Source organism: Primulina eburnea, chromosome 11 (assembly GCF_022965805.1).
Source record: "Primulina eburnea isolate SZY01 chromosome 11, ASM2296580v1, whole genome shotgun sequence".
Taxonomy (NCBI): domain Eukaryota; kingdom Viridiplantae; phylum Streptophyta; class Magnoliopsida; order Lamiales; family Gesneriaceae; genus Primulina; species Primulina eburnea.
The window spans coordinates 5,853,194-5,880,923 of record NC_133111.1 but is presented as its reverse complement, the minus strand read 5'-3'; the positions used below and the strand labels follow the sequence as shown (position 1 = coordinate 5,880,923).

At 35.2% G+C, this 27,730-nt stretch overlaps 2 protein-coding genes, 1 long non-coding RNA gene and 1 pseudogene across 9 annotated transcripts; 3 read left to right on the top strand and 1 right to left on the bottom strand.

Annotated features, from left to right (window-relative positions):
* The first annotated feature begins 279 nt into the window (after positions 1 to 279).
* LOC140804860 (C2 and GRAM domain-containing protein At1g03370-like) lies at positions 280 to 8,650 on the top strand. 7 transcript variants are annotated; one of them, XM_073161013.1, is made up of 10 exons: positions 280 to 1,179; positions 1,488 to 1,565; positions 1,653 to 2,843; positions 5,577 to 5,759; positions 5,884 to 6,167; positions 6,274 to 6,390; positions 6,658 to 6,920; positions 7,347 to 7,587; positions 7,786 to 8,058; positions 8,156 to 8,650. In XM_073161013.1, exons 1-10 carry the CDS (start codon positions 831 to 833, stop codon positions 8,348 to 8,350), a joined length of 3,174 nt encoding a protein of 1,057 aa, XP_073017114.1. In that variant the 5' UTR covers positions 280 to 830; the 3' UTR covers positions 8,351 to 8,650. The 7 variants fall into 7 exon arrangements, with proteins under 7 accessions (XP_073017114.1, XP_073017116.1, XP_073017115.1 ...); XM_073161015.1 differs by lacking the exon at positions 1,488 to 1,565; XM_073161014.1 differs by lacking the exon at positions 1,488 to 1,565 and having other exon boundaries at positions 1,605 to 2,843.
* Positions 8,651 to 11,214: 2,564 nt separating this feature from the next.
* LOC140805195 (uncharacterized) lies at positions 11,215 to 12,060 on the top strand. The gene is made up of 2 exons (XR_012112289.1): positions 11,215 to 11,431; positions 11,840 to 12,060. It is a non-coding gene; the product is annotated as an uncharacterized lncRNA (long non-coding RNA).
* On the bottom strand, positions 11,617 to 15,544 carry LOC140805194 (ATP-dependent 6-phosphofructokinase 2-like). Its single transcript, XM_073161424.1, has 3 exons — positions 14,883 to 15,544; positions 12,397 to 13,250; positions 11,617 to 11,924 (listed from the first exon to the last, which is right to left on the bottom strand). The coding sequence occupies exons 1-2, from the start codon at positions 15,468 to 15,470 to the stop codon at positions 12,405 to 12,407; spliced, it is 1,434 nt and encodes a 477-aa protein (XP_073017525.1). The 5' UTR covers positions 15,471 to 15,544; the 3' UTR covers positions 11,617 to 11,924; positions 12,397 to 12,404.
* Positions 15,545 to 17,068: 1,524 nt separating this feature from the next.
* On the top strand, positions 17,069 to 26,856 carry LOC140804574 (probable galactinol--sucrose galactosyltransferase 2; annotated as a pseudogene).
* The last annotated feature ends 874 nt before the right edge of the window (positions 26,857 to 27,730 follow it).

Below are 27,730 nucleotides of genomic sequence, written 5' to 3'. Positions count from 1 at the left end.
AAAAAATAGTTCAATTAGTTTGTTTTTGTATTAAAATAAAAATAATAAATGGGAAATTAATAAATTTACTAATATGTAAACGAAACTAAATTAATACTTGTTAAGAATCTTATTTTCTTGGAATTGTAATATTAAATAAATATTTTTATTAATTTTAAATTATATTACTTATTTCATTACTTGTAGGCAAAATATACCGCGAGCATATGTTCCATTAATTAATTAATAATAAATGACTTAATTCCAAAAACGGGCGCGCTGATGAATTCCCAATTTTTTTCTTTTTTCCAACTGCATTTCCCCCCTTCTCTCCCATTCTTCTCCTACAAAAACAATTACGAAAGAAATAGAACTGAATTAAACCAAGAGTTACCCATAAATTATATTCAAAAAATTCTATTTTCTTGGGGTTTTATAATAAATATATGATCTTTTTTTCCAAATTTCAGATTAGATTTTAGATAACAGCCTTTGTTCGTGTTTTGTTTTTTTTTTTTGTTTTTGTTTTTAATATCGATTTTGCAGTTTCCTCAGGAATTCGTTTTCGCCGTTTCCCGTTTCGTATTTTGCTCCCAATTTGCAGTTTGGCGCTTTTATATTTTATACCTTTTGATTTTCTTGATATTTTCTCAAAGTTTCTGTTTCTTGAACGGGGATTTTCAATGCGATTAGATTCATTTTATGATTCTGTGAAATAAAGGGTTTGCATTGAGGATCAAATTATCTCTTCTCCCCAACTTCCTGGACAATTCAATTATTGGATTAGATTTTTGTTACTTATTCAAGACTGCCATCATTGTCTGTGTGATGAACAGAGGATTTTCCTAAACATGAAGCTTTTAGTAAGAGTAATTGAAGCAAGAAATATACCGGAAATGGCCCCAAATGGATCGAGTGATCTATACGTGAAACTACAGTTGGGAAAGCAAAAGTGCAGGACCAAAGTTTTAAAGAAGTGCTTGAACCCATCATGGTGTGAGGAATTCACGTTTAAAGTTGATGACTTGAAAGAAAAGCTTCAAATATCACTTTTAGACGAAGATAAGTACTTCAACGATGATTTTGTTGGGAAAGTCAAAGTTCCCATTTCTCATGTTTTTGAAGCCAAGGACCAGTCCCTTGGTACTTCTTGGTATACATTGCGGCGGAAGAGTAAGAAGGCCAAGAACAAGGACTGCGGTAAGGCGTGTAAGCTCTATTCTTTTCCTTTAGCCTGTGTTAACTCTCTTGAACACTCAAGAGTGGATGCCAAATATGGAATTTATGAGTTTTTTTTTCGGGGGCAAGGGAATTTATGAGTTCTTGGTGTAGGAGTTTTGATTAAAGATTTGGGATTAGTTATGATAATTTATTTACGACTTCAATGCCTTAAATGAATTATCCAGGGAAAGTAATGTTATTTGTTTCCTGTTTTTCTTATTGTGTTGATTTCTTGGACATGTCTGTGATTCTGCCTGACGTGCATGCATGTTTTTACTGAATGAAAGAAAGGGAAGGGCCCAAGTTTCACATTGGATTGAGTATGCTTTTAGATGGCAGTTCAGATAATTTATGTCATTGGGAAGGTTCGTTCTCCTATTGTAACTCCTCTTGCATTGTAATAGGTGAAATTCTTCTCACCATATGTTTCTCTCAAAATAATACAATGCCAGACCTGCCACCTATGACTGATCTTGTAAATCCAAGAAAGTCTGCTGATATGATGACATCAGATTTAACATCAAGATCTTCTCCTTTAAGGTCATCTTCTCGTATGAGGTCAGAAGAAGAAGTCCTTTCCAAGGAGGAAAAATCATATGCACCAACATTTGCTGGTCGAATTGCTCAAATTTTTAACAAGAGTGTGGATTCAGTGTCTGTAAGTTCTAATGATACATCTGATATATCAGATTTACCTGAAAGTTTAAATGCAGTGGGTTTGGAGGACAAGACTGAAGAGCGATCCTCATCAGTTGATTTTGAAGAAATAATGAAAACAATGGAGATGAGAGAACAAGGAGATGAAATTCCAAGTAGTTTATCGGGAGGGATAGTTTTAGAGCAGTTGTATGGTATAACCCCACGAGAATTGAACTCAATGCTCTTTTCGCCGGACTCAAATCATTTGAAAGCTTTAATTGATATACAAGGATCAACTGATTCGCAAATAGGGCCCTGGAAATTTGAAAATGGTGGCGTGATTCTGAAAAGAGTGGTTTCATATACCAAATCTGCTAGTAAATTGATTAAAGCCTTGAAAACTACAGAGGAGCAAACGTATTTGAAAGCAGATGGGAAAACTTTCGCTGTTTTATCCAGTGTGAGCACCCCAGACGCACCATACGGGAAAACTTTCAGGGCAGAAATACTTTACTGTATTACTCAGGGGCCCGAGCAGCCATCTGGTGAACTGTCTTCTAAGCTTGTAGTTTCTTGGAGAATGAACTTTTTGCAGAGCACCATGATGAAAGGTATGATCGAAGGTGGAGCAAAACAAGGTATCAGGGAAAGCTTTGAACAGTATGAAAAGTTGTTATCTCAGAATGTAAATCCAGTTGATCTCAAAGGTTTTGGTTCCGAGAAAGATCAGCTGTTAGCATCTCTTCAGGTGGAACGTCCGTCGGATTGGAAATTGGCAGTTCAGTATTTTTCTAATTTTACAGTCATTTCAACAATTCTCATGGGATTTTATGTGCTCACACATGTATGGCTGGCCATGCCCAACACAATTCAGGGTCTTGAATTTGTTGGTTTGGACATGCCTGATTCTATTGGTGAATTGATTGTGTGTGGAGTACTTGTTCTGCAAGGGAAACGGGTACTGGAGTTGATTTCTCGATTTATGCAGGCCCGAGTTCAAAAAGGTAAATCTAATATATTATATTTTCTCACCTAGAGAGGGACGCTATACCGGTGAAATGGAACTGGTCTTTTCATTGCTCACATCACAATTGTTGATGCATATAAATGCATATCCATGTACATTATAAACACATGCTGCGTGGTTCTAGTTTGACACAAATAGGGTTTTATTTTGTCATATCTTGTAGATTTCATGACTTCAATTTGAGCAAAGTTGGACTGTCTGTCAAAGATAGGCGTTGAATAAATTTTTACAGGGTTAATATGGTTTATTTGTGAAATCGAACAGAGAGAGATGGAGGGATCGGTGGAAACATTCACCGTAATTCTCATTATCAAAGTGATTAGGTTACAATGCTTAAATAAAGAAATAAAGCAATAAGATAATCCAATCCTAGGAATTTAAAATACAAAGATAACATAATAAAAGTTCCTATGTAACTAATAAAAGATAAGATGAGATATGTTGGTTAAATAACAGATAAGATGAGATATTTTGTTCAACACTCCCCCTCAAGGTGGGTCGTATAGATTTATCATTCCCAGCTTGGAAGATAATTCAGCAAATGAGGGGCGGAACATAGCCTTTGTCAGTATGTCAGCTAGTTGAAGGTGAGAAGGAATGTAGGTGACAGTAATAATTCCATCTTCAATCTTCTCGCTAATGAAGTGACGGTCTACCTCAACATGTTTCGTCCTGTCATGGTGTACCGGATTCTTCGATATGCTGATGGCTGCTTGATTGTCACATAACACTTCAACTGGGGAAGTTTCTTCTACTTTTAACTCTGTTAACAATCTTTTCAGCCACATCCCCTGAAATTCAGCTTCAGCACTACTGCGGGCAACATGTTGTTTCTTACTTCTCCATGTCACTAGGTTTCCCCATACAAATGTACAATATCCTGACGTCGAACGTCGGTCTATAGTGGAGCTAGCCCAATCACCATCGCTGTATACCCTAGTTCTTCGGTCGGTAGTCTTGCTAAATAGAATTCCTTTACCAGTAGACCCTTTGAGGTACCTCAACACTCGATATGCAAATTGACTGATAACACTAACCACGAATCCAATATCTGGTCGTGTATGTGCCACATATATTAATTTGCCCACTAGTCTTTGATATCTTCCTTTGTCTACTAAGAGATCGTCCCTTTTGTCACCAAGTTTTACATTCGGATCCATCGACGTGTCTGTAGGCTTACACCCTAACATTCTTGATTCTTGCAGAAGATCAGTAACATATTTGCGTTGACAAATAAATATTCCTTCAGAAGATCTGGCTACTTCCATTCCCAGAAAATATTTTAGATGTCCGAGGTCTTTCATCTCAAATTCCCTACTGAGGAGGAGTTTCACATGATTGATTTCTTCTTTATGGTTCCCTGTGAGTACATTGTCATCCACATAAACAATAAGAATTGAACTTTTACCTTCCCCAGAGTGCTTCACAAATAAGGTGTGATCGGTCTGACATTGTCGATAAAACCAAGCTCTAGGAGATTGTTTGAGTCCATACAGGGACTTTCGCAGCCTGCACACCTTGTTAACTGGTATTTGAGATTCAAAGCCAGGAGGTATTTTCATGAAGGACTTCTTCCTCAAGATCACCATTAAGAAATGCATTGTTGACATCAAGTTGGTACAATGGCCAGTCGAGATTAACAGCAAGTGATAGGAGAACTCGAACAGTGTTGAGTCTAGCAACAGGGGCAAAGGTTTCTTGGTAGTCGATGCCGTATGATTGAGTATATCCCTTGGCTACAAGTCTAGCTTTTAATCGTTCTATACTCCCATCAGATTTATGTTTGACTGTGAAAATCTACTTGCACCCAACCGGCTTTTTACTTGATGGAAGATCAGTGATGTCCCATGAATTAAATGAGGAGAAGGATAAGTTTCTAGGAGAGTCTGGATGGGAGTTTTAAATTGCAGTATCCTTGAGGGCATTTTATTTATGAGGTAAGTGGCAGTTAATATCGCATCACCCCAATGGTAATGAAGAACATTTGAGGTAAAGAGTAATGCACGAGCAACCTCAAGAAGATGGCGATTTTTACGCTCAGAGACTCCGTTTTGTTGAGGGGTATACACACACGAGCTTTGGTGAATAATCCCATGTGATTGCAGATAACTCCCCAACACAGACTTGAAATAATCACGGGCCCTATCAGTGCGTAGCACACGAATATTAGACGGAAATTGGGTTTTGATCATTGAATGGAAATGTTTAAAGATCTGAGTACTTTCGTATTTATTTTTCATTAGGAAGACTCACAATAGTCGTGTGTGGTCATCGAGACCACAGATAAAGAGCCTGACAGATTGAGACCACTGTAAATAATTCTTGCCATTCAATCGATGACAAGTGATTGGTACCGACGGGAAATCAATTGCCGAAGGATTGGATTCTGGTGGCAGGGATATTTTTTGGCGTTGCCATGCCGTGTTTGGTCATCTATGATTCGATAGCTCTGATACCATGAAATCGAACAGAGAGAGATGGAGGGATCGGTGGAAACATTCACCGTAATTCTCATTATCAAAGTGATTAGGTTACAATGCTTAAATAAAGAAATAAAACGATAAGATAATCCAATCCTAGGAATTTAAAATACAAAGATAACATAATAAAAGTTCCTATGTAACTAATAAAAGATAAGATGAGATATGTTGGTTAAATAAGAGATAAGATGAGATATTTTGTTCAACAATTTGGTTAATGTTGATAACAGGTACCGATCATGGAATCAAAGCACAGGGAGATGGTTGGTTGCTCACAGTTGCCTTAATCGAAGGAAGAAATTTGGCGGCGGTTGACTCAAGTGGATTCTCTGATCCTTATGTGGTGTTTACTTGCAATGGTAAAACAAGGACCAGCTCTATCAAGTTCCAGAAATCAGACAGTCTTTGGAATGGTATGATATTTGCTATATTTGTATTCTATTGTCGCTTGCCAAAATGAATGATGATTTTCCTTTATTTCATCCGAGAAATCCATGTTGGGTTAATTACTTCATTGAGATCGATGATCCCTTGCAGAAATTTTTGAATTTGATGCAATGGAAGAGCCTCCATCTGTGCTGGATGTGGAAGTTTTAGATTTTGATGGGCCTTTTGACGATGCCACATCTCTCGGATGCATTGAAATTAATTTCTTGAAATCTAATATATCAGACTTGTCTGATATCTGGGTTCCCCTTGAAGGAAAATTGGCCCAGGCATGCCAGTCAAAGTTGCATTTAAGAATTTTCTTGAACAATACCAGGGGTAGCAATGGCTTTAGAGATTATATAACTAAGATGGAAAAGGAGGTGGGAAAGAAGGTACAGGGTCTCCTTTTCAGCTCGTAGATTTCTTCTATGAGTTGGCTCTCAGGTTTTTAAATCTATGTTTTATCGCTATTTAACATGGTCCACGGAATGTTTACAGATTAAATTACGTTCTTTTCAAACAAATTCAGCATTCCAGAAGCTCTTTGGGCTTCCTCCAGAGGAATTTCTCATCAATGACTTTTCATGCCACTTGAAACGTAAAATGCCGCTCCAGGTACTTAATTTCTTGTATTATTTGTCCCCCTCCTCCCTTGTGTGATGTTTTCTGTCACTTACCTTTTAAAGCCATTCCCTTCGTTCACATACTGTTGGTGACTTTCCACACTCTTGGTGACTTTCCATTCAGTTGGTTTCCTCCTACCTTACTGTTTTTGCAAAAATAAGCACTTCCCAAGGCTCGAGTGATGATGTTTGGAGCCTAGTTTCTTGTTCATGTATGGGGTAAGAGTCTAGGAAACTGATTTTATTGCCCCCGTGGCAGGGCCGTCTGTTTTTGTCAGCAAGAATAATTGGGTTCCATGCTGATTTATTCGGTCACAAGACGAAGTTTTTCTTTCTCTGGGAAGATATAGAAGACATTAAAATCATTCCTCCTACTTTGTCATCAATGGGCAGTCCTGTTGTACTCATGACACTAAGGCTTGGAAGAGGTTTTGATGCACGACATGGAGCAAGGACACAGGATGCAGAAGGCAGGCTGAAGTTTCATTTTCACTCTTTTGTGTCTTTCAATGTGGCAAATAGGTTAGAAATTTGGTTCGTCCCATCTTCTCTAGAGTTCATCTTTCATACTATGGACTATTTCGTTTCATCCTTGAAGAATTTTTGCACTGCTCTATGCATGAGCCTTGTGCGTACCCCAATTTTTGGTTTATTTGTCTTCAACATAGTAATTATCTGCTAGCCTTATTGTTCCTCTATGTAATGATGCATAAAATTTGATCAATTAAAGTTATAATTAAGAAAGCATTTAAGTTTTGGCGATTTTGGTAAAAGGTGAAATGGGGTGTCTATTTTGCTGGTGTACCTTGTCCAATTTTGTATGGATGTTTTACAACTATATAAATTGCTTCCAAGGTTTAGATCACATGACTTAAATAAGTTTCTTTGATTGTTTCTACTCTACTGTGGTTTTTTAAAGAAAATGTCTTGCAAATGTGTATTCTGCAGAACAATAATGGCTCTGTGGAGGGCAAGAGCCTTGACTCCTGAGCAGAAGTTACAAATAGTTGAGGAAGAATCTGAAGCTAACAGCGTTCAGACCATTGAAGAGGAGCCCATTGTCAACAATCTCCCTGCTGCCGAGGAAGATGTCGAGGCCAAAAGCCTTCAAACCGAGGAGACCGAGTCCTTTCTCGGAATTGAGGATGTTAACATGTCGGTTATGTACTCTTCCACCTTGTCTGTACCTGTAAGTACTTTTCTAGCCCCTAAAGATTCTGACAAACCACTCTTCACACAAATGTATTGACTTTTGGTTGTGGATACCTGCTTATTTCTCATTTACCGTTTTTGTACCATTTGTCCTCTGAATGTGTCTCTTGGGTTGTTTGCTTTTGGTGTCATTTTCACGTGAATAACTTGAACACTTCTAATTTGTTGCTCTCAGACTAGTTTTTCTATGGAGTTATTCAGAGGGAGTGAGATTGATCGAAGGGTTATGGAAAGAGCTGGATGCCTAAACTATTCTCACAGCCCATGGGAATCCGAAAAACCAGACGTATATCAGAGACAACTCTATTACAAATTTGACAAACGTATATCCTGTTACAGAGGAGAAGTGACTAGTACTCAGCAAAAGTCCCGTCTTTCGGGTAAAAACGGTTGGCTTATAGAAGAGGTCATGACCCTCCATGGAGTACCTCTTGGCGACTATTTCACAGTACGTAGCCTGCCATTTGTCAGTTGTCTCACTGTAGAATAAGCTCAATCTCTTTTTCTGCAGTCTTTTCACTCGTAATTGATCATTACTACTGCAGCTTCACTTGAGATACCAGGTTGAGGATTTGCCTTCAAGATCTGTAGGTTGTAATGTTCAAGTATACTTTGGAATCGCATGGCTGAAAGACACCAAACATCGAAAAAGAATCACTAAGAACATTACTCAAAATCTTCAGGAGCGACTTAAAATCGTGTTCAGTGTACTAGAGAAGGAATACGTTTCAGGAACATAGATCGATCTAGCCAACTTCAATAAACTCTAGGCGCACCATGTTGATAGCTCGAATAACACTCGACACAGCGCCTCTCAACCTTCATGAGTTTCTGAATTTTGGGTGAAAATCTGAAACACAAGGAACCTTGGCATATGGAGTGTAGCTAGGCTGTAGTATAATAGAGATATATTTTGTGACAGTGGTAATACCAGTTATAACACTCAGATTTTTTGTCCATGCTTAACTCATTCTTGTAAATTCTTTGTAATCCAAGATTTGATCCCATTTTTTCATCACTTCAATGTACCCATTTTTTACCTTAAGATGTTTTTTTTCTAGAACAAGTGCTTAGGCAGTGTTTTTTCCTTCATTTTCTTGAGAATTTTGAGCATTTTTTAGAACATCATATACTTTTTGAAAGTAGGTGCGTTTGGAAATGTTGGATATTATGGAATAATTGTGTTGTAAATTATAATGTTTGAAGAAGGCGAAAAGAAAATTTGGTTGGTCATCAGTGTTTTGGAATTTATGTTATCTCAGCATTATTTCCAGGGTATTGATCAACTGGATTCCAATTGTCAACTGAATTGCCATCTTTATTTTTTAAACGGTTGGATTCTTGGAAGAATCAACTATATAATATTATTTGTATCATATAAATTTGTAATAGCTCGAAATTTAAAGGGGTCAATGGTTAAAATCTCTGTTTTGTTAAGATTCAGTCTTCATAGGAATTTATTTCTTCTAAACTATTTGCCTGCTTTGTGTTTTTGACTAATTTGAGTTGGGATTCAAGACAAAAACATTATTCTCGCTTCTATATTTTTCTTGTCAACAATTTTTTTTTAATAAAGTGTTTGATTTATTAATTTCTTTAGTTTTATATTGATATTTGTTTTTATTATAAATACAACATACAAGATGGTGATATGTATAAATAGAAAGTATCAATATGTATTGTTTCATAAGTGTAGTTCAACTTCAAATATATTTTATATTGAAATGATAAGAATAGTATAATATATAAATTTGGTATCATTAACCTATAATGAAGCTAGCTTTTTCTTTTTAATGAAGAAACAATGTACTGTATTTTCTTTATTTGAATTTGACTAAAATCCAAGGTCCAAATGGATAGGGCGTTTGAAATCATGTTGTTTCTTTGTTCGAGTTTCCCAAGCTCGTTGAATTTTTTAAAGTTGTAAATGATTATTGTTTTTTTAGGCCAAGATGGAGAAATTAAGACACCCTCTCAGAATTGCTTTAGACGATCTGGTGCATTGTGGTCAGGTAATTTGCTTCTGAATCATTTCATCTTGTTTTTACATATGAGTAGGTCTCTTGTGTGACGGTCTCACGAATCTTTATCTGTAAGACGAGTCAACCCTACCGATAGTCACAATAAAAAGTAATACTCTTAACATAAAAAATAATACTTCTACCGATATTCACAATAAAAAGTAATACTCTTAGTATAAAAAGTAACAATTTTTCATGGATGACCCAAATAAAAGACTCGTCTCACAAAATACGACCCTTGAGACCGTCTCACCTAAGTTTTTGTCTTTAGATATTCCTTTATGTTGAAACAAAGAAACGAAAAGATCTATGATTTATTTACATTTAATGAAGGTTGGATTTCATGCTGATTTCTTTCGCAACACATTAACCTTGATTGCCACTTGCTCATTGAATCAGGTCTTTCTGTTTTTAGGGAAGCTAGATGTTTGCGTGTGGCTCCATTTGGGAAGCAATGCAGACCCCAATTAGCCAATGGCAGCACATGCCATGGCATGTATCATCACTGTGGCTTCGTAATTTTCTGGCAGGAAAATGTCTGTGAATCTATTTTGTACTTGGTTCAAAATTTTCTTACTCGTAATTTTAAGTCAGCTTTGCCTCATGTAATGGAAATTTTATACAACAACGACACTCTTATTTTCTGCTCCACCCTCGTGAATTTCTTGTTCTCAAGATATCCGGCTACTGGAATGTATTATCAGGAATGAGAAAAAATATCTAATTTTCAGTATATCGAGATTACCACACCGAAAAAATACCGAATTTACCGAATTTTTGTTATACCGAAGATTTCGATAACAATAAGGAATTTTTTCGGTACGGTAACGATATATAATTTGAAAATTTCGGTATATATCGGAATACCGAAAAATATATAATATTTTAAAACAATAAATTTATAAAATTAAAAAAAATATAAAGTTTTTTCGATATAAAACCAATCGATACCGTACCGAAAAAAAATCCAAGTTCATTAATGATTCGTATGTAAACAACTTGCAACGACAAACAAGTCTGGGCCAGCATAAAAAATGCGAACAAACTGAGTCATGTCAAGTCTTCGCACTAGCTTACATTTTTTTGTATGGATCCGTATAATGGGCGGCGAGATCTGTCCTTTTGGACTTTGAACTAAGTATATTTTACCACTCAAAAGTAAGATGCTATTTCCCTAAATATATCAATTCATTAAACCAAAGTAAAAAAGAAAAGGTAGCTGTGGCCCTTTCAAAACCTTGGAAATGATATCAAGATATGATTCTTTAAGCTAATTTATATATAAACAATCAATCTGATAAAAATTTACTTCAACTTTCCAACTAAAACATTTTCGAAGATCATTTAAATACCAATATCAAATCTTCTGAATCAAAATAGTAGAAAGCTCATGTTAGTCTTCCCCTCCCCCTGGAACATTCCAAACTCCCACTGGTGTGACTGATGGAATTCAACCATAACGGAGTCACTCACTACCAACTTATGAAATGATGGATTTGAGTGTTCGAAGTCAACAATAGCAGCAATGGATAATCCAACGAAACCCCATTTCATATCTATTTGGTCCAAAATCACAGTTTTTTTATTACATCGGGGGACGATTCTCCTCTATAAAAAAGGCATCAAGAAAAGGGATTTATCATACCTACATTTTCTGATCAATTTCAAAACTGAACAAACTGAAAGAGATGGTCAATGCAAAATCTTTGATCAGCACTGTGACATGGCTACTTGTGGTAGCTTTCCTCGTCGCTTGGGCAAATGCAGCAAAGGTGCAGCCAGGCATGGTGCATCCCCAAGGTCAACTACATTAGTTCTTCCTTCCATTTTTAACGTCTCACCTCTATCTTAGAGATGATCGTTTTCCCAAAACATCTTTCACTTCCGGAAATGGAACTAAACGGGTACCACTTCATTTTGTTAGATTCCAATAAAAACCGATTTTCCCATATTTTATATATTCTAGCCTAAATGATTTAATATAATGAATAGAATATGTTATTTATTAAATGATATGATATATACATCATACAATCTCACTTTCAGAACATAAAGAATACATCATCCAACACCACATAATATAAATCATCTTCGAAAATGTTGAGGTTCAGCACATTACCGAAGCATTAACGCATGAGCAATAAATCACTAGTCTTGACGAACTCGGCGTTGATAGTAAAATGTTTTTCTTTGTTCTTGGTTTTGAAGGTTGCCGATGCTGTTTGTTTGATTTCTCCAAGCCTCTGATACGCTGCGCAAGAGTGTGCTGTGGACCAGACTGCTGCTAAACAACCTGCATCAACGTGTTGCTGATATTAAATCTTCTGTGTCTAATGTTTATGTTCAAAAGAATCGAGTTTCTTTATGTTTCAACTAATTTTGCCAGTAGGTTGAAATGTCTAGTTTCGTTTTCTGGTCTGTCTCTAAAAGGGAGTGTTTCATAAATTTTATCAGCAACTAAAATATCATGTTCAATAATTTGCATGTGTTCAAAGCATCAAATGGACTCGATACTGATCAAATAATTCTCACCAAGTCACCAAATAATGAAGCAATTCGAGAGTCGTCCCACATATTAGATGTGCAACCTTTTACTTCTTAAAAATATTGGTCATATTTTAAGGTAGTTGGGACTTGTTTTTGGTAGAGAAAGGAGAAAACTACTCCTTCCAAAATTTACATTCAAAAGTGTGGGGCGACCAATAAAACAGATTTTCTAATTCAAGGACTGAAAGAGCAGCAAGTATATATAGAAGAAATCCAACCTGGAAACTCATATCCCACTCTCATCAGAGCATCTTAAAAAGTCAGGCTGGTTGGTGACAGATCTAACCCAAGCCCACTTATGATTTTTAATATCCACCCGATTCTTTGCTTGAGCCACCTCCTCCACCGGAATATACCCGTAATTCCCATTAATTGGACCACAGACAAACCCCGTGTATCCAGCCATGGCACCGTGAACCGCTGAGTGTGCTAAAAGGGTACAATACAAATTATCTGTGGCATTCGCAGGAACAGCCCTTATCATATATGTGGGATCTATGTACTTGATAGTGATAAGCTCTTTTGGATGGTCCCTATTCCACCAATTTTTTAGCTCGGATTTCAACCAGCCGCCTACATCCAAGAAAACCGGATTCCCAGATTCATCTTTCTCTTGTACATGGGATTGATCACCAGTTTTAGGTATGACATCCTGTCCAGCACCCTCAGCAACAACCATAACCGCGTGCCCATTATTTTTTAGCCTGCTTTCAATAAATTCAAACAGTCCGCCTTTTCCTTCCAAGTAAAAATCATTTTCTGGGATCAAGCAGCAATCAACGTCACGGCTACTTAAGGTTGCGTGAAGGACTATGTGTCCTGTGCTGCGTCCCATTAGCTTGACTAAGCCAATGCCATTTACGGCACTCTCAGCCTCTGTATGAGCTGCATTGATAGCTTGCTGTGCCATCTCCACTGCAGTTTGGAAACCAAAGGATCTGTCGATGATGCCAACATCATTGTCAACTGTTTTCGGGATTCCAGCTACTGCGATGTTTAGCTTCCGTTGCTTGATTTCATTAAATAATGAGACCATCCCTAGCATAGTGCCATCTCCACCAATTATGTAAAGCTGCATATATATTTGTCTATGTATTATGATGACAATCAAAAAAGCAAAAATGGAGGCACAATATGAAACTAAGACTTGCCTACTTATTTATCAAACACTCTTACCTTAAAAATTTTCAGTCAAAAAATCAATGAACTAAATCCGCTGTAACTTGACAAAACTGTCGATTTTCAAATATATTTTTAAGATATAAACCGTATCCACCCCACAAAATGGATGATATAAATAATTTTCTACTCAAATCCAGTATCAATTAATTCGTTCACAGCCCATAAATAAAATACATGTTTTAATATTTTAATAAATATTTATACGCATATGATAAATTACACGATTACAAGTACACAAGCCCAAATTAAATCCGATCATACCAGAGGACTAAATAATGTCAATGGGGTCGGGTCTCGGTTCAACCCGCGTAAATTTTTTTCCCCAACCTGAACTCGAAGCAACCCGAAAACCCCCAACCCAAACACGAAGCCGTCTAACCCGCCTAACCCGACTTTTATTTATTTTTTAAAAAAAAATTAATGAAAAAGATTCGAAAAAATAAAAAAAATAATAATAATATATCATATCTAACATTTCTTAATATCCTCACAAGTTTCTCATTAAGAATGTGTAATATATTGATTGTGTGTAATAAAATTTTAGTTGTATGTGTAGTATTAATTTTTCAACACAATAATGAGATAAATATTCAAAACATATAATGATAATAATAACATTTAATTCAAACATATAATAACAAAAGCTAGTCAAAAAGTCTTCGAACATAACAAAATAATTTCAACTTCCAAGTGATAATAATCAATAATCAAGTCTTCAAATATATTAATTATATATATTTTTATATTAATATATAAAAGACTTCAAATATTAATTATATATTAATTATTTCAACTTCCAAGTGACAAAAATAATCAAGTCTTCAGATATATTAATTATATATTTTTTATATTAATATATAAAAGTGTTCAAATATTAATTATATATTAATAATTTTCAACTTCCAAGTCTTCAAATATAGACAAAAACTTGTGTAAAACGGTCTCACGATTCTTATTGTATGAGATAGATCTTTATTTGGGTCATCCATGAAAAAAATATTATTTTGAATATCGGTAGGATTGACCTGTATCACAGATTAAGATCCGTTAGACGGTATCACATGAGACCCACTATCAAATATATTAATCAAGTCTTCAAATATATTAATTATATATTAATAATTTTCAACTTCTAAGTGACAATAATCAAGTTTGAATATATTTTTGAAAAAAAAAATTAAATTTTCAGGTCAACGAACCAACCCAATCCAATCATTTTTTTTGGGTCAATTATCGGGTCCAATCCGATCTGACCCGAACCCAAAAACCCCAAACTCAAACCTTATTTTTATGAGATTGAACCGTGTTCGTGTCTGATTTTGAAATCCCTAACTAAATTTAAATTCAATAAATCAACTAAACTTCAAATCGAGCCAAACTCAGATTTAATATATTTACTTTTTGAGCTTCACGTAAGATAAAATTTAAAATGAAAAAGGAAAAAAAAAAACCTATCCAGTATTCGATCGTGCTCGATTTGTTAGCATCCTAGATCAAATTAAAATAGAAATGGGAAATTCACCTGGTTAAAGCCATGGTCTTGAATGGAATTCACTATCTTGTGAAGATCGAACCCACCCCTGGAAGTCTCAAGAACAGTGCCACCCTTCTTGTGCCAACCATGCACCATCTTCGGATTCAACGGCACCGGCTCATAGGAATAAAAACCTCGGAACCCGGCCCTTATGCCGTAAATCTCGCGCACACCGTATTGCTCCCACAGCCCCACCACCAGCTCTCGTATCACCGTGTTCATGCCGGGGCACAACCCCCCGCACGTCACAATGGCGGCCCGAACCTGACCCGGGTCGAAGTATATGGCCTTCCGAGGCCCCGCCCTGTGGTACGCCAGGTGGGGTCCCGGAGACGAGAACTCTCCGGAAAGATCGTGAAGGATGTGGCGGAGGATGACGTCAGTGCTGGTGATGTAGAATTCCGATATGGGGTGGAAGAAGGGGCTCTTGTCGAGCGGGTTGGGGTAGGATTTGAGGTCCGGGAGGTAGTCAATGAGGTGGGTTAAGCTCTGAATCTTGACGTTCGGGATTGTCAAGTTGGTTTCATCCAGGTGGTTATTGGCGCCGGCGCCGGAGTTGCTTGTTGTGAAAGCCATCTGTGCACAAACTTTTTGTTAGTGATCGATCTGACTCGGGAAATGGGAAGCTGGAATAACAACAAATTGTAGTACACAAACACCTATAAATAATTCTTATTTCATTGTATAAATTAATTTCCAACCTGTTTCGATTTCGATCTCGTGACATCGATTATTTTTTATAAAAATATTTAATTATTTAAATAAATAATATTTTTTATTTACATTTTAAAAATTCACAATTTATTTGATATATTAATAATCACGATCATTATTTATATATATAACAATTATTATTGACAAAAATTTGTGTAGACGGTCTCACAGATCGTATTTTATAAAACAGATCTCTTATTTGGATCATCCATATAAAAATATTATTTTTTATTCTAAAAATATTAATTTTTATTGTGAATATCGTTAGAATTGACTTATATCATAGATAAAGATTAATATTCGTTGTTATTTTATATATGTATATTGTAAACATCATTCATTAATATGTATATTTTATATATATATATAAAATATTTGTGGAGGTGACAAATGGGCACTACGTGGTGACACTGTACGAAGTTGGTCATAAGTTTTGGTGTGGTGTCAACTAAAATATTATTATACTATATTATTGATATTGCTAGGAATGCAGCAAATTATGATATTGTTTCCCTCAAATAAATTATTTATTCTGGGAGTTTTATTTATCTACGGTTCGAGCCCGTATATTCTTTAGAAGTTTAAAATTAAAAATTGAATTCTAAAATTTTATGCCACTTTGGTTATTCACAAAAAATTATATAAGACGGTTTTATGGGTCATATTTTACGAGACGAATATTTTATTTAGGTCATCTATGAGAAAATATTACTTTTATTGTGAATATCGATAGTATTGACCCGTATAAAGATTGGTGAGATCATATTATTGGTTATTTTATTCTTGTTAGTGTAAGAAAGATTCAAATTATATTCCATTCTTTTTATTTAGTTTATTATATTACAAAATTAAGCCCATTTAATTATTGCAAACTCTGCCATCAATTCTACTCCTACTGATTTCTCGATTTCCTTTTTATCATTTTATTTAGATCTTCTTCTGCTTTTCTTGATATTTTGTTAATAAAAATGGGAAAAAAAATAGAGATTGATCGAATAAATAATAAAACTGCAACTGCAAAAGGTATTGAAGAATATTCTTGGTACACACTTGTCAATCCCTAAGTTGAGTATTTTATAATATATTAAAAAATGTAATTACGTTGATTAAAAAACTACTTTATTTTTTGGGATTAAAAAAATCTAAAATTCATTAATCAAGTTTGTGATTGGAGTAAATGATTTGGATTAATGAGGTCTTTGAAGAGATGATTCGAAATGATTTTATATAGAAGATAATTTGAAATTCATTCTGATGACTAAAAAAATAACTAAAATTATTTTTGGATAGATGAATTGGATTTCGATTATATTTTTATTATTAATAATAAAATAATAGATAAAAATATTAAATCAATACTTTACTTATTACAAATTTATAAAAAGTAAAATAGATTTTAAATGTCTTTATTATTAGGTGGACCTAAAATATTTATTCATTACATTAAAAAATATATAAAAATGCAAAAAGATATAGCAATGGACTGCATGGAGAAGTACCGATGTTGGAACGATTGATCCTGAAAATGTATTTGAATTTTACGATTCAGTCGATGCTACCATCACGAGCACTATCCCAGGCACCCGAAGGTTGACATGTGGCAAATAAATTATATTTTAAAAAATACATGAATTTTTTTAAAATATAATTTATTTGCAACTTTTTGAAAACCCAACCATGGTTGAGCTCCTTTTTTTTCCCAAGTCCGCATAAGCTTTTCCCCATTTCAAGCACAGAAGGCTCCATTTTCACCATTGCTCAACTAAAGTGCAGAAGAACTGAAGACTCCATTTTCACCATTTCTCAACTCAAGCGTAGAAGAATTCGACGGATACTCGTACTCTCGAGAAGAAAGGGAGTTCTTTCCCAAATCCGAGTTAGCTTTCCCTTCGAGTTCTATGTTTGTCTTCGTAATTTTATGCCCTTTTTTTTAATTAATCTACTGATTTACAAGATTTTGTCTCCTATGTTTGTCTTTTCTTTCGTTGATGGATCTATGTTTGACAGATATATTTTCCTTCGTTTACTAGATTTAGCTCTACACCTGCTTGGAGAAATGTCCCGTCGATTTAGCTCTACATAATCTAAATGCTAGCATGGGATGAGTGAAGAAGCCACTGCTGGTTCTTTAATTTGCGTTTTTGTTTTAAATATTAATAATGCATTGGTTTCACGAGAAAATGTCGTTTTAGGGAAGCAATTGCCTTTTTTAAAAAAAAATGATGGTGGAAGGGTATGCAATTTGTGGTCTTTTACGGCCAAGTGAGGCTACCTTTGTAAGCATCTTCTCTGCTTGTGCGAATTTGATAATGCTTGTGCATTATGTTTAGGGAAGCAAGTTCATGGATACTTGTATCGGAATACAGAGTCAAGTGCTTTCCTTGGAACATCATTGATATCCTTTTACGGAAAAACAAGTTGTTTAAATTATGCTATCAAAATTTTTGATTGGATGACTATAAAAGAGGCATGTACTTGGAAAGCGATTATTTGTTATATGTAGTGACTCTCTACTTTTTTTGTTGCAGTAAAACAAAAAAACAATTTGGTACACCATTAATTTCGTTTACGGTCAGAGCCTTCGTTTTTCAAATTTTTTCTATAAATTATATTAATTCTTTATTGTAAACTTTTTAATGTTCTTTTATGTTTCTTGTGATGTAGAGGAAAACATATGTAGTTTTCATTGGTTGTAAACCTGGTGTATATGAGACTTGGAAGAGGCACAAAAACAAGTTAATAAATTTAGCGGTGCGTCTCACAGGTCATTCTCCTTTAGGGATGATGCATTAAAAGCTTTTTGTTCGTATATGGACATTCAATTTGCAGCTTCTTCCTCTATCCCTAGTGTTGAAGAAACGTCATATGCACCTTCTAGTGCAAGTGCAAGTGCAAACGCAAGGTCAAGGGTCACTCAAGCGGAAAAAGATAGTTAAATTGGAAGTTGTACTTTCAAATTTAGTAGAGATGACAGAAGAGATAAAAAACAAATTGAATATCTGAAAATTAATAGTGATGATTATATATTTTTTCTCCAATCCATTTTCTCATTTACATCTTAGACCTACTGGGATGGTTGTGTTTTTCTTCTGTGTATCGTATGGGGAAATCCTGATGCTATTTTCTCATTAAAATGTTTGTTAGTTCTCTTGCCTCTGATCTTGATTTATGTGATGAATTTTGAGAAGATGCCCCAAGAATGTATACCGAAACCGAAGCCACAGTTGGACTTCGTACTTTTTGCTGCCTCCTTGTGTCATATCTTGTTGGGTTGTATTATTTGCATATACGCTTTCAAGCATCAATGCTAGTCATGGAGTTTTCTTTTAAAAGATTAAATTCATATTTGAAAAGTCAATATTACATAAAGTAGAATATCATTCTTGTGTGTTTTAGTCCCTCATATGCATGCAAACTGAAGGTGTAATATTAAATAAGCCCCACATGCATTGGTATGAAATTGTAATGTAATGATGCATCAAATGTTATCCATACATATTCCAGAAAATGTTACTTATAGATATTCCAGAAAAAATGGTGTCTGCAACTTCAAAAGCATTGAAGGATACGAACATCCCCCCACCCACATTATCTTTTGAAGTTACATCTTTGCAGGGTAAACTTATTTAAATTTCCCATAATATGGCCTCCTTGAGCTTAAATTTCACGTCAATGATTAGATGTCCTGCTTTCTTCACCAATACAAATCACAGACGAACAAAATGTTAAAAATATTTTTCTTGGTTAACCTAAGCCTGAGAGGGCAGGAAAAGAGTTCTGCCATAGCGTAAAAACGACATCCATTGATTCAATATGATCGGTATATATGTCCAACAGAATTACATGAACATGTCCACTTTACAATTTGACTACCATCTTTAACAAATAAAATGACTATTTTTGCAGTTAGCATAATTTTTACAGCTAACAAAAGTCAATCAACATGCCCCAATAAAATAAATATGATCTAACAAGCAATATCGAAAACTAGCATAAACAAAATTTATAGAATACAAAACACACCAAAAGTCTGGATAAATATTCGGAAACATTGTCTTGGAGTGGAATTACATAGACATGAGAATACAGAAAACAACATGATACTACTGAAAATATTGTCTTGTCTTGGTGTTCAATTACAAATCAAAAAAACACGAGACTATAATATGACACTACTAAAACGTTGTGCAAGCACAAATGGTCTTCCTCCAATTACCATGTCCCTGAACAATATTAAAACATTAATGAGAAACTATTTATAAAAAAGTTCAAAATTTTTAAAACAAAATTCCTTACTTGTGATGAATGAGGACTCCCAAACTGATAAGGAAATAAATTCAATTGATCACCTAAATAGATGTTTGCATTACCCTCTTGTATCTTAAGCAGAAAAAATATATATAACATGTAAACATATTTTTCTTCAACAATGAATTTTTTTTAAAAAAATGTTTCCATTTGATTTGACGACTGAAAGAAATGTTGAGTGTTTCCAAATATGGAAGGAAAATGCGATAATGTGAAATTTTAGTGTTATGATGAAATTCCATAACTCATTTCTCGTGTGTTGGTCGTTCTTTGTGAACTTTGTCCCCTTTTTTTCCTCCTTTAGTACCTAGCAATTTAAACAAAGTTACAAACTTAGTACAATATGGAAATTCAGTAAGCAAAACAATTCAAACAAGTGTGCACACTTAATTGAAAATATGAAAATTTATTTGAAACTTCTGTTTTCTCCTTTCTTTTTCCTTTTCTTTTTTTGCTCTTAGTATCCCAATGTCGTGTAATATTAACATTAGTAACTCCTTTGGCTTTAGCAGTAAGTGCGTTACATATGCATACTCCATCACTTCCAATATCATCACATTGTGTCTCATCTTCTACACTTAACTTTGATACAAGGTTGGAGATTTCATCTTTTGCTGTGTCAACCAATCCATATAATATTTTTCTTGCCTCCTCACTAGATTTTCTCTGTTGAGTTAGATCATAGATTGATCTCATTATTTCGTTGACAAACACCACTTCAGATACATGACCAGCACCACCCCTGCCACTTTCGTCAAAGTTCGATGTAACTTTATTTCTTACATTCTTCATACACCTCTTCAAAATATAACATTCGGGTATGACAGTGACATCCATAGAATTAAACACTATCAAACCATGCTTACATGAAATCCCATTGTCTCAAACTTATGACAACTGCAATTTTTTTTTTCATGATTTTGCTTATTGAACACCACATGAAGAACCCTTGAGTTTTCATCATGATATTTTACTTTGATTTGAATCTAATTCTAATCATTACCAAAACAAGATGGTGGTTCAACTGATTTGCAATTCAAGGAATTAACCAATTCAACTTCGAATATATGGTATATAGACATCGTATAAATATTAGTAGCATGAATTAACAATGGATGATTTTTCAAAATCTATGCAATATTACCACGACGACAACGAGTATCTTCAGTCGTCTCCCTTTCCCGCCAATTATTTTGAATCTTTGCATAATTCAGCACAAAGTCATACAGAGAACTCATTTTGTTACGTGCCTTTTTTTAAAATCATATTTGTGACTTCACTTCTCGAAGTAGCCAAAAGTCCCGCACTAAACCTTCCATTCATAAAACCAGTAGACCATTTCTGCTTAAGCTTGTACATCTCATTCAACCATTTATGACCATCCAAATCATATATTTCCATGTGCTCTCAAATTCATCTTCAGAATCACAATTATTCATGCATTTATACCACAATCCTTTAAAAGCAGAATCAACATTTAAACCCCCAAAGTGTGAAAGAGCATTTTGATTATATGCCATTGACATAAACGATTATGTGAAAGTGGAAAAATTGTTTCAGTGACATCTCCATTCTCAATTTGGTATGTTTTTTCAATCGACTCATATGGTCATATGCATCCTTTCTAATAAAACCTAAATTTTGTGGCCCACATGCTATATTTTTATAAAAGAGATATCATTAGAAACGGATATTCCAGTATTTACCATAGCTTCTAGAGTAGATTTTTTTGCATGTGATATATTGCGTGCCGATCTTAGCAAGTGAGCTTGATTAGGTACAAACATCTCATGGTTATGCTCTTCAAAAAATCTACTCATCTTCCATTCACACCCTTTTTCCCTTTTAATCTTCAATTTGACTTGACATTGTTTTCTAATGGCTGACTTTTGATAAACTGGAATCCTTTTACTAGAAAATTTCTCATCTTTCAAACCTTCACATGAACAATGAAATTCTTTTGATTGAAGTTCATTGGTATGAGAAAAATATCGTTGATCACCCTTTCTCACACTAAATCCCTTGGCATGCGCATATGACAATACAACAAATAAGCATCTTCAACGCAGTTCACAACCTACCCCATTTCCAATTTACTCTCCAAAACATGGACAAAAGAGTTTTCATTTTGTACCTCAACATTTCCAGCTTCTTCATTGTAGTCTCCTTCCACCTCTTCATGTGACAGTTGATTGTTATCTTCCATTTTCAAGCAAGAAAACAACTGGATCAATTCAAAAAAAAACAAACAAACTAGATTAATTTAAATATTTACTATAACACAAGGAAAATCAACTTGATATACTAGAATGAAATTAAATTTTACCAGCAAATTGGTCTACTGGAATCAAATAAAAAAATCTGATCATCACAAATCATCCACCATTCTGCCAAGATGCTTCATACCCCTGCAAGTAAGATGCAATGTACACAATTTGATATCTGCCACAATCAAATATGAGAAATCACTTTGGGAATAAAAAATAAAGGAGCAATGTACACAATTTGATATCAACTATTGCTTCTTTCTCGAAGGGCTATTCTAGCTGTCATTTATTTATTTATGTAATTTAACTCTTATCAACTATTTTTTGAATAAATAAATTGAAGCATTTATACGGAAGCCTAAATGAATTAACTTTGCTCAATGTGCCTCATCATTTCATTTCTATATGTTCGGGGTTCAGACGAGTGAGTACGATCGTGAACAAGAATATGAGATGGGCTAATATGTCGAGAGAGGTAATTAAGCTGGGCAGTTTGATTTTGATGGCGTAGAACCGTGGTAGAGGAAACTCATTGCTTACTTTTTGACAAAGAAATGGGAGGAGGACTGATCAGAACTTGAAGCTATATATGAACCTTTACTTAACTTTGCAATAATAATAAACACACACACTACATAAGAAAATAATGGGTATTTTCATGTTCTACAAATTTTACAAGAAAAGTAGAACACATAATATTGTTCACGAACCTGGCTTTTGCGTCGTAACGGTGGATTTCGGAACCGCCGTGGTGGAGGACGGTGGAAGATTTCACTTGTGAGAGAGAGAGGAGGTGAAGCTTCGGAAAGAGGACTTCAAAAATTTGAAATTACGAGACCCCAAGTGTTGAGAGAGGAATTGAACAATTTGAAATTACCCAACTATGGTTGAGCAGCTTGGTAGAATAAAAAAAAAATTAACTGACACATGGCAAAATATTATTGGATGGGGGCAGTGCCCGTAATGGTAGTATCGAGTGAACCGAATTTTACGATGATTTACACAGATACCTTGCTTCCCAGGAAGTCGATGGAGTTAAGGTTGATGTACAGAGCATAATTGAAACTTTAGCAACTGGATCCGGAGGTCCGTGTCTCACTAACTAGACGTTTTCAAGAATGACTCGAAAATTCGATATCCAAGAATTTCCAAGAAAATTGAATAATTTGTTGCATGGCTCACAGCACTGATTCGTTTACAGGTAATGGATCCAATGCTTGAATTTCCAAGAAAATGGCATATTTGTAGTTTGTCGTAAATCATGTCATATTTACTGTAACAGTTCCAAGAATAGTACCATAACATGTGCCCAGATGATTACTACCCCCAGAACCCAAGGACTTAGCGCTCCATATAGCTGTTGTGGCTTATAACAACCAATTATTTGGAAAAATATTTGTACCAGATTGGGACATGTTCTATGTACGAGGCTCGTTTTTTGGGTATAGTTTATAAAATTTTGGCAAGGACTTGCGTGGTACTGATTTATATATCTGTTCCAACATGGCAGAGCTGCAATGATGCTGCTAAGTTTCACACAGTTGCCCGGGCAGTTGGAGGCTGTGGAATCTATGTTAGGTACACAAATTAGTTAAATCATAAAATGTAGAGTGTTGTGTACATGTTGAATGAGAGGTACTTTTTTTCGGTTAACCCTGGTTGATTCCACTATCAGTGACAAACCCGGATACCATGATTTCGAAATACTCAAAAGGCTTGTGTTGTTTGATGGCTCAATCTTGAGAGCAAAGTACATTGGAAGGCTGGCTCGTGATTGTTTATTCAACGACCAGTCACCGATGGGGAATGGTATATAACACGAGCTTGGCTGCATGGACAAAAAATGCACGAACACCGAGTCTGGTATGTGTCGAAAATGATACATTGTGTCTTTGAAGTGTCACTGCATCATAGGTTGAAAATCACTCACTTGCACCAGTCTGATAGGTTACTATATAATGAATACTTTAGTATGCTAAATGTTGTTTCAATTATGCCTAAGCTTGATGAAAAATTGGAATTTGAATAATCTTACGAGAGTTGTTGCTGTTGTATCAATTTTATTTATTGGGCTTATGTGGGGACCCGGGCTCTAACTCAATTCTTTTTGGGATTAATTGGATCTTTGTTCAAAAATGTGTGTCATAAAAAAATTTCTTTTTATATTAAATCAGATGTATATAAATCATACACAAACAACATCTTTATTCATTTCCACATAATTAGATACAAGTCTTATTCCATTTCCATAGTACAAACTAGAGTTCACAACATATTACATATCAAAAGTAAACATTCCTAGTTCCTCTTCTTGGCCCGTGATCTCCACGCTACCTCGATCTCTCATCTTTGTCTCGACCCAGTTCCTGTCCCACCTGTCGTTATGCACACATACAGACACAACAACAGCCGAAAACTCCGGTGAGAACAAATCCCAGTATAAAACATGTCATGCGATTGAATACAAAATCATAATACATGAATCGGTAATTATGACACATTAGTGAAGATAGATAAAACAATCATACACATAATCAATAGCAATACGTCCCATAGTCTATGAAACGTAATTCATATAATTCAAACTCATATTTTGACTCGACTCGTATCTAAATCTAGGGATCCCGGTGTGAATAAGATGTAACAGGTCTCCCACCTACTCTCCCATTCAGGGTAGCGTTACATCTTATTCTTAAACTTCGGTCCTGACTGTATCGAATATCTACAATCAGAGTGATTCTGATCCGAAGCGTCCACACCACCGAACGTCTAGTTATTTGGAGAATCTACCAAATGACTCACTTATCTTAAAGGCTTGAATATGAATCTACAAACAAAGCATAAGCATTCAAAATATAAACATCAATCTAGTATGTGATTTTGTTGGGAAACTCAATTGAATCTCCTTTGAGTTGTGTCTTCCTAAATCAAACATGAATTATACCTTTCGTTATTAAACCTTTATCGATGTCGAGGTGTCGATGTCGAAACATGACAAGATGAATCTGAAATGGCAATGTTGAGATGTCCAATATCAATCCACAACTCAATTCAATACATATACTAATCAATAATCAATCTCGATACATTTCGACGGCATGACGGCGTAGTTTCTCGATACCGATCAACTCAAATAACATCAATCAATAACACTAACTCACATATCCATCTTAACAAGTCAAAGTCCTCAAGAATACAATATACCATGCTGAAATCTGCATATTCTTAATCACAATACATGCTGAAATTAATAACATTAGCATACGATGTCCGTTCTTCGATCCGGTTGCGAATAAACATTCACAATAATCATAAGAACAAATATTAACAATCAAACTCTGATTTCCCAAATCATCTCAACTCCAAAACATACTGGAAGGTGATAATACTTACATTCTTTGGTAGTTTGAAACAAGAGGAGTGTAAACCTAGTCTCGGATCGAAAATCCGTTGGCCGGATTGCACCAAAACCACAAATCTAAGCTATGAAGAACTTGAGGAATTCTGAAGCTTTTCTTGTTCCTTTCTCGACCATATGAAGCTGGAAATGAAGACAACTCAATATATATGCATGGCAAAGACAAGTGTCTTGTTCTTTGGTCTGCATGTCTCGCGCATATGCATGACACCAACCGGTGCATATGCGTGAGACCTACTGTCTCGGCATTTTCCATTTCAACACCTCGCGCATATGCGCGCCTCATCTCGCGCATATGGCGAGGTCTTCTGGACCCCTCGCGCATGTGCGCGTATCTACTCGCGCATGTGCGCCAAAGGTTCTGGACATTTCGCGCATATGCGCCGGGCTGAGTGGCGCATATGCGCGAGAGCTCATCTCGCACATACTTTATATCTATTTCCTCGCCTTTTCCGGTCCGATACGATGCGTCTTCAATCACCTTAATTATCAACAAAATATGTCTGATTATGATAATCAAATTCTCGGGACTTACATTTATATGTGAATAATTATGTGTCGTGGGTTGTCTATTAAGTTAAGCCCAAATAAAGTTATCAACTAAGGTTTCGCGTTATTGAGCTTTAATGTATTTAATAGGTTGTGAGCCTTTAATGTGTAGATAAATGTAACTTTTGTTTTTATGATGAGCTAAAATAGAAATATCAGAAGATAATGATAAACATTATCTATATATATGGGTCATGATCCCCAGATCTCGCGTTATCAAATTTCCTATTCTCTATTACATTAAGAAAATAGTTTAGAAGAGAAAACTAAAGGTTTCTCTCAAGGAAAGAGCACATAGATCTGGAAGATCAAGATACGTTTTAAAGAATTCATAAGTATGACTTCAAGTACGCTTCTGCTTAAGTTTCAAGTCAAATTCTTATGATTTAGCATAACGGATTCTGCGGTTTAAGGGTTTTCCCCAACAATTGCCGCATTCAATTGTCAAGGATCAGGAACATAGCCTAGCATTGAGAATAATACTATAGCAACAAATGCAGTTGTGCTCTCCAGAAAGATATCCCCTGCAGATATTGATAATATTGACGAAATTTCTCCCTAGACAGGGGATAGAGATTTTGAAATCTTCTCCTTCAAATCAGGATCTCTTACCCGGCTTTCGAAATATAAAGGCCTCGATATTACCTTAACAACATTAGAAAGTGATGTCTTCGCAGTATCTCCTATCGAGGTAGTTTGTTGCTAGTTATAGTTGATTTTTGTTATTTTGCGGACACACATAGTGTTAGAGTAGATGTCCTGTAAGCCAACTGTTGGCTAGAGAATTTATTGACTCAGTTGTAATAAATAATCTTTATTTTAATATAATTCATTATTTCATGGTTTGTTATTTCTTTTATCTGTATACACATGTGATCAACATAGATAAAGACCTTGATCATACTTTAATACAAATGAATCGTAATTCGATGTGGAAACTAATTTGTAAACATTGTATAATCTAAATTCGTTCTTAATCGATTCAGCCGCCTAAAACATGGATAAATGTCGCTTGAGCTCGAGACTAGTATATGTGATGTTATGTACCGCGTTTCTTGGTAAGTGCATAGAGATGTCCAAACATACAGATGAGTTTTCATATGATGATTATATCGAACTGTCATCCCTAGGACTTTCCAAATGTTTATCATATATCAAGAGGATAAGTCTATGGTTGTAATTGTACACCATTCGTCCTTACGACTCGAGACAACATCTGAGGCTCTATATGCTAAGGCTTGTACTTTGACTCGTTTACTGACTCCGAGAGGGTCTTCAAGTGGCAAGATTGGGTACAATTGCGACACATATAGGAGCCAGACAGCCAGTGCATTGTAGTCGGGAATTCACCGCTCACCTACGGGTGTGGATATCATATGTGATCTGATGAAATAATAGTCTATGAAATCTATGGCTAGAGTAAAAGATGTACATTAGGGTATGAGTTCTCCAATTGTACATGTGATGTCACTTTATATTATCAAAGATGTGTCACACAGTTATCGAATTCTTATGCAACTCTCGATGAACCAATGGTTACAGATTCGATCAGGATATATGAGATGAAGGGATCGTACTGT